General features: G+C 45.4%; 2 protein-coding genes across 2 annotated transcripts in view; one reads left to right on the top strand and one right to left on the bottom strand.

Moving 5' to 3' along the window:
- Positions 1 to 389: 389 nt before the first annotated feature.
- On the bottom strand, positions 390 to 9,054 carry DEGS1 (delta 4-desaturase, sphingolipid 1). The gene is made up of 3 exons (XM_081123718.1): positions 8,845 to 9,054; positions 3,702 to 4,444; positions 390 to 1,128 (listed from the first exon to the last, which is right to left on the bottom strand). The coding sequence occupies exons 1-3, from the start codon at positions 8,924 to 8,926 to the stop codon at positions 982 to 984; spliced, it is 972 nt and encodes a 323-aa protein (XP_080979844.1). The 5' UTR covers positions 8,927 to 9,054; the 3' UTR covers positions 390 to 981.
- A 56-nt stretch (positions 9,055 to 9,110) lies between these two features.
- The window catches only part of TP53BP2 (tumor protein p53 binding protein 2), an 86,983-nt gene continuing 83,469 nt past the window's right edge, over positions 9,111 to 12,624 (top strand). The window contains exons 1-2 of the mRNA XM_081123931.1: positions 9,111 to 9,279; positions 11,005 to 11,075. The gene's annotated coding sequence lies outside the window, so the exon portion shown is untranslated. The remainder of the gene's footprint in view (positions 9,280 to 11,004; positions 11,076 to 12,624) is intronic.

The raw sequence follows: 12,624 nt of genomic DNA, 5'->3' as shown, positions 1-12,624 counted from the left end.
GGATCAGAAGGGAAAGCAGAGTCCTTTGAGAAGGAAACTGGGTCTGTAAAGCAGGTCCGCAGTCCTTCTGAGCATGAGGATTCCACCTTTTATAACTAGTGGCTGTATTGGGTTTCCCCCTCAATCAGTTGTAGACTATTGATTTTTTGATACCACGTATTATTTTGCAAATAGCTCACATATTACACTAAATTGACCTAAGTGACACACTGCAGATAAGCAGGACTGCCAGCCTTCCGGCCATGATACTGGCCACTTGAGACAAGCTATCTCCCATCAGCCCACGGCCAGTTTCCACTGCGGTGAAATGACATGAAACTGTGTCAGCTGAGCTGCTTCTAACTTGAGAGTCAGTGTATCTGAAAAAGGAAGCTGAGTGTTGGACACGGTTAGATTCATTAAGTAGTTTATTGACAAGGCTGCAGGATTCAGCAGTGTCTAATTCAGGTCCCAGGTACAACAGTGGAAATTAAAAACGAGTAATTCAGCTCACAGTGCAAGATATTTCCAGGATTTTTTTTTTTTTTAATTTTTCTGGTGAAATTTTAAAGTAAGCTCACCCAGCACCCTGATTAGCATATTAATATAAAGACAGTGAAGTACAAAAATGTGATAAATACTATTTATTGCGACTAACTGCTCAGGTTATCAGCTTTTTAATAAAGTAAAACTTTATAGTGAAAATAATATACGAGACGTAGCTTTTTCAAAGCTCTTTTGATGATCTGCTTACGAAATGTCAGACAGATACATCATCCTCGACAACAATACACGAACACGCCTCCTGCGAGGAAAGCCAAACACTGCGTAGACAGGCTGACTGCGGAGAACCAGAGTAGCTTCTTGATACCTCGGGGAGACCATACTTTGAAATTGTATGAGGGCAGCTTCTAAGCAACGTTGGTTTTAGGTGAACAGCGAAAATTCCACCTGAGAGGCTGCTGAGGGGTTTCAGAGAGGAATTCCTTTGGCTCTACACGTTCACTCCAGCTCCACCTTGCCTTTCTGATGCCTCTTCATTCTCGAGTAGGGACTGATTGTATCATCCATCACAAAATCATACAGGACTTTGATCCAGGAATCGTAGTGGGGCAGGTTGTCGTAATACTCGGCGGCTATCTTCCTCACCTGGAAGGGAGAAAACACAGCAAGGTGAATACTGAGGCTTCACCAGGTCCTACTGAAGATGACAGACGAGACACAAACACTGAGAGACCACGAGACCATTCTCTCTCCTAACCCCTCCAATCAATCATCAACCAGTGAAGCAGCTTCAGGAATTTTAAACAATTTCAACAGTAAAATATACTCAGCCCTGGGATTACTGATGCTCTCCTATCAAGCTCTGAGGGACTACATATGTGGTTTATCTGTAAAGTTTGGCCCTTGGAATCTTTAGTGACAGATGCTTGTTATTTTTCCAGCACACGCTGCATGGTTGGCACTGTAGAATATAAAGATAACATGTGACCCCTGCCATCAAGAAGCCTGCAGATACTAATAAATTATTGTGGCATGCCAATGAGACGGGAATGAGGCACCTATCCAGGGTGCAGTTCTGCCATCCTAAGCTGAAAATGTCTTTTAAAAGTGACTGCCAGTGTGACCAGGAAGCACGACGGGCCTGTGGCTTCACCGAAATATACAAAAACTGTCCTAGTAAATCCCAAAGGAAAACAAAACAGCAGAAGCCAAGATGGTGAAAGGAGACAGCAAGGAAGAGAAAGGCGACGACGTTGATGTTTAAATTGCTCCTTCAGCTGGGGAAATGGAATAGTACTTTCGGTTGTGGAGAACCAGATGAGTGTACCGCTCTCAAGGACAGTCAAGTCAGAGCTTCCCCCATGGCATTCCCAGGCAGTCAGAAGACACAGTGACATAACACCTTTGATCACAGCCCTTCAAAATCCTAAAGCTCCTCCACGAGTAAGGGCGATCGACAGACCACACATGTTCAAATAAACCTGGATCCCAGTCCACCCTGAACTTAGGTCAAAGCCAGCGGTCACCAAAGTATTTTAACGGCTGGAGTAGGTAGGAGATATGTACTATCTTTCCGAAAGAGTAAAGAAACGGGACAAGGCAATCCTTGACGTCCATTTCTTGGCATGGGCTTTTGGAGAGAAAGCAGGGAACAGGAGGCCAGAGAAGTCTGAGGGTGCCTGTTAGTTTAGCTAAGGAGTAAGAAGACAGCATGAAATGGGGGGAAACAAAGAGACATCGATGAACAGGACCTTAAGGTCAAGTAATACCTGCACTCAACTAAGTTTTCAGTCTGGGGACTGTTCAGGAAAATAACTAGTAAAAGTGTATGGCTTATGCTGGAAAAGGTTCTCTTGTTCAAAGGGCAACCAGCTTTTTCCATAACCCTTTGAAAAATAAATACAAATTTACTTCCCTAGTTGGGGAAGAGGCGGAGGCCACACGTGGCTCTATTGAGGCCAGCACGTGGGCAGTGACAAAGCAGCATCACATGACATCGGTTTCAGAGTTGTCTTCAGAAAGTTGTGTGGTGTGTCTCCCCATTTTATTTTGATTTACTACAGAAGAGCTGATGAAATAGCAAAACAAACACCCAAATGCTCTCACCTAGGCCCACCCACTGATGAACACTGTGTCAGTGCTTTCCCTCTCTATATAACATACACCACATACTTTGCTTTCTTTGCTGAACCTTTTGAAGGTAAGTTGCAGACATTAAGTGACAACTTACCTCTAATACTTCACCTGTATGTAACCAACATGTATTTCCTGAGGACAGGAACATTCTCCCACAAAATCATGGTACCATTATCATTCCCCAGAAATTGAACATCGACATATGATCTATTACACAGTCCAGATTCAGAATCTTTCCACTGACCCAATGTCCTTTCTAGATTTTTCTTTCCTCAATTGGGAATCCAATCAAATGTTACATTTTTAAACAGTCGACATTTAAAAACTTTTGAGGAAATCTGTAAAATTTGATTGGGAGGAGATGATAGCATAAAATAATCTGGCTATGGTCCCTCTATCAGCTTTTAAAAAAAATCAAGAAAATCTATTATGACATTTCATACATACACACTTTTTTTCAGAATTATGGAAACATTTTTGATAAGAGAACTGTAAAAACTACTCATTGTGAGGATGGGACATCTAATAAGAGAATTTACCAGAAAGATACCTAAAGTTAGGAAGGTGGTCCTTCTGGAGGGGATAAAGGGGTGAGGCTCATTTACTCCACAGACAATACACTAAAAGTCCACTCTGATGGGAAACAGATGGCCCCTGCCTGCGGGAAGTCGGCAGTACAGGAAACTGAGTCCCTTTACTTTGCTCATCAGTTATGTCGGACATCCGTCTTCCACAACAAACCAACACATAAATCTTAGTTAAGCCTATTCAGGTCAACAGTGATGAAGGTCATGTGAACTTTTGCTTACTTCACAGAGGAATTTCACTTTCCATTTCTGAATTACTTGGCAAGTTAGCGGACTTTGCAGATCCCCCAATACTTCCAAACCCTAAGTGTTACCACTAGGCTTGGGGATCCAGAGTGTGAACTCTAAATTAGGCTGGCAAACTCAGGACTTAGCCTCTTGTTTTCTCGGATGAGAAGCTCACAAAATATACTAGATCCCTTTTTAAATAAGCTGAGACTAATTTTGATCGTATAGCCATCAGAAATCAGAACCTATATCATACCCCTTACTTACCAGTGGAAGGTTTTTTCCGGGAATGTTGGGGAAGTCGTGGTGCTCATTATGGTAACCCACATTGAAGGTAAGTAAATTCAGAGGCCCATAATACGAGTAAGTTTCATGTCCCTTTAGGAACATGTAATGTTCAGCTATAAAATGTCCAGAAATCGGATGCAAACCCAGACCAAGTAAGGATGCTGCCAGCATGTAGACTAAAGATTTAATTCCCAAAACGTAGTAAATGATCACGTCAAATGTGAGCTGGACCACAGTATTGATCACTTCCAGGTAAGTGATTGGCTTGGGGTTGATGAACAGAGGTCGAAAAGCATAAAAGAGAGGCTGCAGAATAACCCATATGAACTTCCTGAAAGTGGTACAGAAGAACCAGCCTTCGAAATCGGTTGGGATGTCCACATCGATGCCATCGCCTCCGAGGTAGCGATGATGATCCATGTGGTACCTCTTGAAGGAAATGGAATAGGGAACGCCAATGGGAAGGTTAGCGAAGATTCCAAACCAGCGGTTCCACATGGCTTTGTAGTGGCCAAAAGCGCTATTGTGGGAAACTTCGTGAATGGCCAGAGTCATTGAATGGTTAATGCAGCTGCCAAAGGCATACGCCCAAAATATGACCCATTTCCAGTCCAAGTCCTTCACTAAGTAAAATGCGGCCAGCTGTGTGAAAACCATCATGATGACAATCCATATCAAGTTGGGATCAGGTTTCATCAAGGATTTTATCTCTGGATACTTTGCTGTAAAGAAAAAACAATCAGTCAGGAACTGAGAAAAGTACACAGTTCTACAATCAGAATTAAATCAATACCAATTAAATTAACACATTAATTTTTTTCTTTTTCCAAATCATTACATGCTCTCTGTCAGAGACTTGATCTCCTCAGGAAGGAGTAGATTATAATAGTAAGGTTACTAAATACAGCGTCACAACAAATTGAGAATTTACGTAGGAAAAATTAGCCTCAAAATGTAGACTCTCCACGTTAACTGAAAGGTAGTCAACAAATGAGTCAAGGTTTCATGTTGTCCAATTCCATTTTCACCCCTAACAAGTCTTTGTATATTAAACTTACAAGTTTACAGAGTTAAGGTCACAGTCTGGAAAATCTATTCTATGTGTCTGACAATATATTACATACTTGGAAAGTGACCCCTAAGGGCAAAGGCACGTTCTTCTCTGGGTCCTACCACCCAGGGAGAAGGAAATGTCTTTGGTTTTACATGTGTTGTCAGGTATGTTGGGCCCAGGACGGCCAAAGTTCCAAAGAACCTTTTTCTTGGGACAAGTCATTCAGCATGTTCTTGAAAAGATAAAGAAGGGAAAAGAGCAGCTTCACCCTCTTTCCTCTAAATGTGCAATGAATTCAGCTAAAAAATGCAAGACAGGAAGTTAGGTCATTCTATATACGGAGTAGTGTTAGTTCAAGGTGAATAACTTTTTTGGTTTCTTTCCTTTCCCCCTTTCTGTCTCCAGTCTCTAACCTCTGATGTTGGTTGGTATGAGTTCATTTTATCCGTTAATAATTTTGTAGGCAATAGACACCCCCCCCAGAAAAGTAATTCTACAGGCCTAGAAATGAATTAGTCTAAGACTGATTTTCCTGGTTTAAATGAAGGGCTCACAGAAGCCATTCATTAAAATATAAGCATTTTTGGAGCAATTCTCCAACTATACAATAACAACTTCAGTTTACTGGTAGACAGTAATAATTCTTTTGTATTAAAGTGTGTTATTTCTGTTTAGACAGAGCTCCAGCATTTGTACCTTATATAAAATGATTAAATGGATACATCTGACAAAGGACAGAAAATAATACACATTTTGTAGGCACTCTTCATGAAACTTATATGCACAGTTCTCCCACACACAGACAAATCAACTTGCTCCAAGGAATTCTGTACCAATTTTTGCATAGCGTAACAGTATATAAAAATCAATACTATAACCGACCGACATGGCTCAGTGGTTAAGCATTGACCTAGGATCCAGGAGATCACAGTTTGATTCCTGGTCAGGGCACATGCCCGGGTCGTGGGCTCGATCCCCAGCTGAGGAAGTTTGGGAGGTGGCCAATTGGTGACTCTCTCATCATTGATGTTTCTCTCTCTCTCTCTCCCCCTTTCCCTTCCTCTCTCTGAAATCAATAAAGACATATTTTTTTAAAAAAAGAAAAATAAGTAAATCTTAATAATTTTTATGGTTTCTTAGATACTATACCAAAAGCAAAAGTAAGGACAAAAGAAAAAAGTTGATAAACTGGACTGCATCATAAACTTTTATGTGGCAAATGATACTATCAGTAAAGTAAAACACAACCCACAGAGCAGGAGGAAATGTTTGCAAATCATATATCTTGTAAGTGACTTTTATCTAGAATATATAAAGAACTCTTAAAACGCTTACAATTTCTGATCCAATTAAAATGGGTAAAGAATCTGAAAAGACATTTTCCAAAGCAGATATACAAATGGCCAATAAGCACATGAAAGATACTCAACATTGTTAGTCATTAGGAAAATGCAAACTGAAACCCAAAAAAGATACTTCACACCCACTAGAATGGCTGTAATGCAAAAGGGAAGCAGTAACAAGGATGTGGGAGAATTGGAACCCACACACATGGCTGGTGACCATGTAAAATGGTGCCGGTTTCTAAAACAGTTTGGGAGTTCCTCAAAGTGTTAAAACACAAAGTTGCGAAGGACTCAGCGACTCCACTCCTAGGTAGCTACCTAAAGCATACATCTGTGCAATAACTTGTTATGTGAATGTTCACAGCAGCTTGGATCATAATAGTCAAAAGGTGAAAACAACCCAAAAGTCTCCCCAATGATGAATGGATAAGTGAAATGTGTTATATCCATACAATGAAATATTATTTGGCCACAAAAAATGGAGTACTACATGCTACAACATGAACAAACATTGAAAACATTAGGCCAAGTAAAGAAGTCAGGCACAAAAGACCAAGTACTGTATGATTTCATTTATAAGAAATGTCCCCTGAATAGGCAAATCTATAGACACAGAAAGAAGATTAGCGGTTGCGTAGTACTGAGGGTTGAAAATGGGGGCCAGGGACTGCTAATGTGTGCAGGGTTTCTTTTGGGGGTGATAAAGTCCTAAAAAGTAAACTGAAAAATTACATAACTCTGAATACACTATAAAACACTGAATTGTATACTTTAAAGGGTGAATTTTATAGTTTGTGAATTATATCTTAAAGCTGTTAAAAAAATTCTATTTCCCTATGGAAGTATAACCATAAAAGGAGTATTTCTTGTGGTTTATTTGACCCACACGTAATGGTCTAATCCCAAGCCCTCATTAATTTCACATAGATGCCTTATAATGTTACTTTTAATTTAACTCTAAGTGTAAACTTAGTGTACAGACATTGGTTGTTAAACATATTGATGCTCCCTCATGCTTTTCTCCCCCCAAGCCCTGACAAATTTCAGAAATATCTACCATTTACGTTTAATGTAAACAAATCTCCAGATTATCTTGATTGATACTCCACCCCTGAAATGGAATACTAAGCAGTATTTACACATGAAGGGAAGATAATGACATTTTCATTGAGCAATATGTAGCCCTTTTATCTTTCCAAGTGAAATGGTTCACTGATAATAAGTGTGTGGAAAAAAAGGCCCTGTTGAGATAAGTATCAATAAGCACCCTTTTTTTTTTTTTTTTTAACTTCCTTGATTTTCTGAATAATAAATAGCTAAGATCCAGTATTCAGGAGTTGGTTTTCACAGGGTGGACACCTGAATATTCTTAGGCAACATGTTGATAAGGCGTATCTCTTGAGTGATTTGCAAAATACACCTTTTAATTAAAAAGAGCCCGGGCCAGGTGGCCGATTGGTTAGAGCGTTGTCCTGAACACAGGGAGGGGGTGGGCTCCATCCCTCCCGGCTTAGGCGCATATGGGAGGCAACCAACCACCCCTGCTTCTCTCTCTCTGGATGTCTGCCTCTCTTCCCCTACCTCTCAGGGTGAAGATTAAAAAGAAAGCATCCGATAACCAAAGTCTCTTAAAAGTCTACCTTCAATAGCAACTGTAAAGGTTCAAGCTCCCAATGTACCGATTCAAGTCAAGTTAATTTCCAAGGGATCCACTATCTCCTTTCAGTAAAAACATGAAATTTCTAACTTTAGATCCCCCCCCCCCAGCAAAAATCGGGGGCTTGCTCTTAGATTCCACGGGGCAAGTGGATGATGAGAAAGCAAGCCTCTAATGCAACGCGCTGCCCGTGAGTGTCCTGGCGTTGGAAGTAACAGCAAGGAGGTGAAAGGCTTATAATTCCTCCAATATTTACTTATTTACTCTCAGCTCGTCTTCGAAAGAGCAGGAACACGGACCCAGCTGCCAGGAAGAGTAAATTGGGTGACGCTTGTAAAGCACTCGACACAGTGCCCAGCACGGGACTGAGCGTGGCCGAGAGACAGAAGCGAAGTCTCTGAAACCCAGACGCTCGAACGCGGCCTCCGGGGGGACGACGGGCCCGGCGCATCCTCCAGGCTCCGGTCTCCTGTCCGCAGGCCGGGGGTGGGGGATGAACAATGCCCACGAGCCCGCCCTTGGGTGGCGGGCCCGTCGTGAAGATCGACGAGACCACGCGTGTGAGCGCCCAGGACGCGCCCCCGAGAGGCCCCGGGCCCTCCCCGGGGACAGGGCGGCGACGCCCTCACCCCGATGGCCGGGTGCGCGGAACCCCGAAGCTCGGGGACCACGCCCGGCCTCGCAAGTCTGGCCTCGTGGCCCGTTGAGGGGAAGACACGGTGCCCATCGGGGGCACGGGGATCTCCAAAAGAGAAATTCCACCCAAGGGTGGCCTAGGCGGGGTCTGCGCTCGCCCCAACCAGGTGCCCGCGCCTCCCCGGGGAAGGGCGGGCGCGGCGCGGCGGGCGCGCGGGAACCCCCTCCCCCTCCGCCGGGCCCGAGTCCGGGGCGCCCGCCTGCGGCCTCGAGGGCCTCTCCCGGGCGGCCGGGCGGCGGCGGGGCGCGGAGGGAGCCGGCTCGTAACGGGCCTGGGGCGCCCACGGGGCGCAGGGCCCGCGGGGGAGAGCGCGCCCCGGGGGCGGGAGGCCGCGCACGCACATAACGGGGCGCGGGCCCGGACCTCACCCAGGATCTCCCGGCGCCGATCGGCGTGGGGCTGGTCGGTGTAGACCCACTCGAAGTCTTCCCGCGAAACGCGGTTCCCCATGGCGGCGGCGGCGGCTCGCGGACCCGCTCCCGGCTCCCGCTCCCGCTCCCGGCTCCTCCGAGGCGTCCGCGGCGGCGACTCGGCTCCAGTCAGCGGGCGGCCGACGGAGCTCCCGAGCTGATGACGGCGAGGGGGCGGAGCCTCGAGGCCCCGCCCCGCCCCGCCCCGCCCCCCGGCGGCCGGCGAGGAGCGTGAGCGGCGTGCGCGGCGCTGGCGGCCCCGCTCGGGGCCCGCGCCCGGCCGCTCGGGGACGCGGCTCCTGAGTTGTGGGGCTCGCCCCTGGCGGCGAAGCGGAGCGTCTGCGCGCCGGGGTCCCCCGGGCTGCCCCGCCCGCGCCCGCGCCCGGGAAGAAGGTGGGAAAGGACGGGAAGGTGGCGAGTTGAGGGAGGCTCCGCTTCGGCGCTTCCGGGAGGCCGGGCCGCTCGCGCGTCCGGGGTCGTCCCCGCGTGAGGGCAGCGCGCCCGGGCCGCGGGGCTGGAGGCAGGCGCCGCGCCGAGCCCCCGAGGGCCGCGTCCTGGAAACAGCGCCCCGGGAACTGCGGCGTGGGCGCTGACCGGGCGGGAGGGCACGCGGGGCGAGCCCGGCGGGACCGTCCCTCTCACCGGGTGGCCACCGCGCGCCCGAGGAAGCGTCTCGTTTCAAAGTCGGTCCCCGCTTCTCTGTCTCCAGAGAGGCTGGGACTAGGTGACGGAAAGGAAGGGACCCGCGCACGGTGAGCCGCGCAAGAAAGGCACGCACGCACACTCACACACACTCACACACACACACACTCACACTAAAGTGACGGAAAGGAAGGTAACCGCGCACGGTGAGCCGCGCAAGAAAGGCGCACGCACACACTCACACGGGAAACCACACTCACGCGCGCGCGCCCTCGGGAAACCGCATCCGCTGCGGCCCCGAGACCCCGCTGCTGATGGGTGGGAACAGGACAGGGGACAGTGTTACCACGAGGTGCAGCCAGCAAGATCCCGACTCTGGGCGCCCCCGTAGGCTCTTGAAGAAATGAAGTGCAAGGGGGAACGCAGAAAAGAGGGGAAACAGATGAAAAGGGGCTTAAACGACCTATCAACCCATTGCAGTGCATTGACCTCATTTCGAATGATACAGATGGTCAAAGTTTTGTGTTTTTTTTTAACAAAATTGACAAGAGATCATTGAATTCAAATATTGCTTGCATATGTGGCAATATTAAGAAATTATTGTTAATTTCTTTGGTGTGATAATAGTAGTATGCTTCTAGTATTTTTTTAAGTCCCTATCTCTTAGAGATTCACACCAGAGGCATAAACCTCACTAAACTAGGTCGAACCAATAAATTATGGTCCAGTTGCCCCTCAGTATCCTGAGTGAGTGGTTCCAGGACCCCTCCGGTTCTGTGTACTCAAACCCCTTATATAAAACGGGGTAGCATTTGCATATAACCTACAGAATCCTCCTGCATGCTTTAACTCATCTCTAGGTTACTTATAATACCTAATCCAATGCTATGTAAATAGTTGTTACACTGTATTGTTTAAGGAATAATCACAGAGAAAATGTACATGTTCAGTCAGTAAAAAGTATTTTTAATCCTTGGTTGGTTGAATCCGCGGGTGCAGAACCTGTGGATATGGAGGGCTGACTGTCCCTGCGATCAGCCGTACAGTGTTACCCCATATACTACCAACCAAAAGAATGAGGTCCTTCTTTATGTGTCAATAGTACGTCCCAGACGTGCTATTAAATGCAAAACACCAGGTTTGGGGAGGAGGTGTATGCATAGAAACAACATGTTTTCTTGGATATGCATACAATATGTTTAGAAAGACACTCCGAAATGATTACATTGTAGGAGAGTAAGTGGGAGTCCGGGACACGTTTGGGAGGGAGTTTTTTTGACACCCCCCCCCTTTTTTTTATCTTTTACATTTGAATGGAATGCAGATTTTGACATTCTAAAGAAAAGGAAAAGACTTTGGCTCTAGCATTGTGGGGATTGACAAATACTTTGATTGCACACAGGCATATTTAGTTAGGACTTTTCAAATTTCTTAATGGGCTATCTAGCATTCACACCTTTTCCTTACTCTTGCCAGGTGACTTGTCTTCAGGCAATCCTACCAGTTATTCTAGAAAGACACTCTCCAGCCTGCTGTGAAAAGCTAAGGTGAGCCCAGTAGTTCCTGATGCCATTAGGACATTGCAGGTGAGGTAAGCACGCAGATCACTTTTGCAATCAAGGTGTCCCTCCATGCAGAGTGTTCATTTTCCATTTGTTTAATTTTTGAATGGGCAGTTCATTTTTAAGACTGTTTTGATAGTGACATAGTTGAGTTCTAATAATGGTATTGAAAGCCTGTGGGTAGTTTTGCCAGCTTTAATTCATAGGAGATGAACTAACTACAAAAGGCATTCTTGATTCACTTCAAACAAACCTTAATCATAATAATAACAACTTTATGTTATCTAGTCCTTGACACCAAATAAAAGACAACTCTTGCAATCAGTAGTTAATTGCCAAGAAATATCTTATTTTAAAATGTGTTATTTAATTAGAAAACTAGCACATATAAATTGACAGAACAGTTCCCATGTTTGTCTCTAACTAGAGCTGACAGTGTGGTGATCCATCCAACACTACATCTTGCCTGGTCCATCCTCTGCTCTGCTGGCCTCAGTGTATCTGGTGCTGCCCAGTTTGGGAGCATCATACACACTGGACCTATGTCCCCTGAACCCCAAGTTTCTTCCAGCTGCAGCCTTCTCAAGGGTTCTGGACTTTGCTTCTTTGAAGGGATGATGTCTCTCAGCTGATTTCCTTATCCCTGAGGGAATAGAAGACTTGAGAACCCTATAAATTCACTAGACCTAAAAAAATATCTATAGGACACTCTAGGATCTTGTATACAGAAAACCCTAAAGAACCTACTTAAGAATTTTAAGAATAAATGAGTTTAGCAAGACTGCAGGAGGCAAGATCGATACACAGAAATCAGTTGTGTCTCTATCCTTGCAGTGAACAATCTGCAAATTAAATGAACAATTCGACGTACAATACCATCAAAAAGAATAGAGTGCTTAGGCCCTGGCTGGTGTGGTTCAGTAGGTTGGACATCAGCCCATGAACCAAAAGGTTGCCGGTTTGATTCCCAGTCAGGGCACATGCCCCTCCCCTGTAGGGGGTATGTTTTCTTTAGTCCCTGATTTAAGCATGTATATATATCTATACACACATCAGTGCATCATATACATGATAATCTGTATCTCCATCTCCTTAGTGCCATGAAATATCTCTACATATCACCACTATTTGTTATTTACTATCTTCTCACTATGTGCTGGGCATTGTTAACCCTTTGACATTCATTCCTTCATTGTCCCCTACAAGGATGACACAAGCTGCATTTCACTGCTGCTTTGGGATGGGAGGGAAGCTGCTACGGCAGCACCCAGGGGGTAATGAAATTGGTTATCTAACAGCTAAAGCACTTCCTTGTAAGCGTACTCCAACCCTCCAGAGGAGAAACAAGTACTTCAGCCCTCCCTTCCTTCCCAGAGTCATTTATACTGTTTACACCACCTGCTTCCGATTCTAATTAGAAACTGGCTTTCTTTGTGCAATCTAAAGAAAAAGGGGAAAAGAGAATTTAAAAATACAAATGTTGAGAAAGTGGAAAGCTATTTTGTTGATTCTAGTTCTGTGAGCAAAATGCATT

The sequence above is a fragment of the Miniopterus schreibersii genome (genome assembly GCF_964146895.1).
Source record: "Miniopterus schreibersii genome assembly, chromosome: 21".
Classification (NCBI taxonomy): Eukaryota; Metazoa; Chordata; class Mammalia; order Chiroptera; family Miniopteridae; genus Miniopterus; species Miniopterus schreibersii.
The sequence above is the reverse complement of the archived record's forward strand: the minus strand, read 5'-3'. Positions and strand labels throughout refer to the sequence as shown.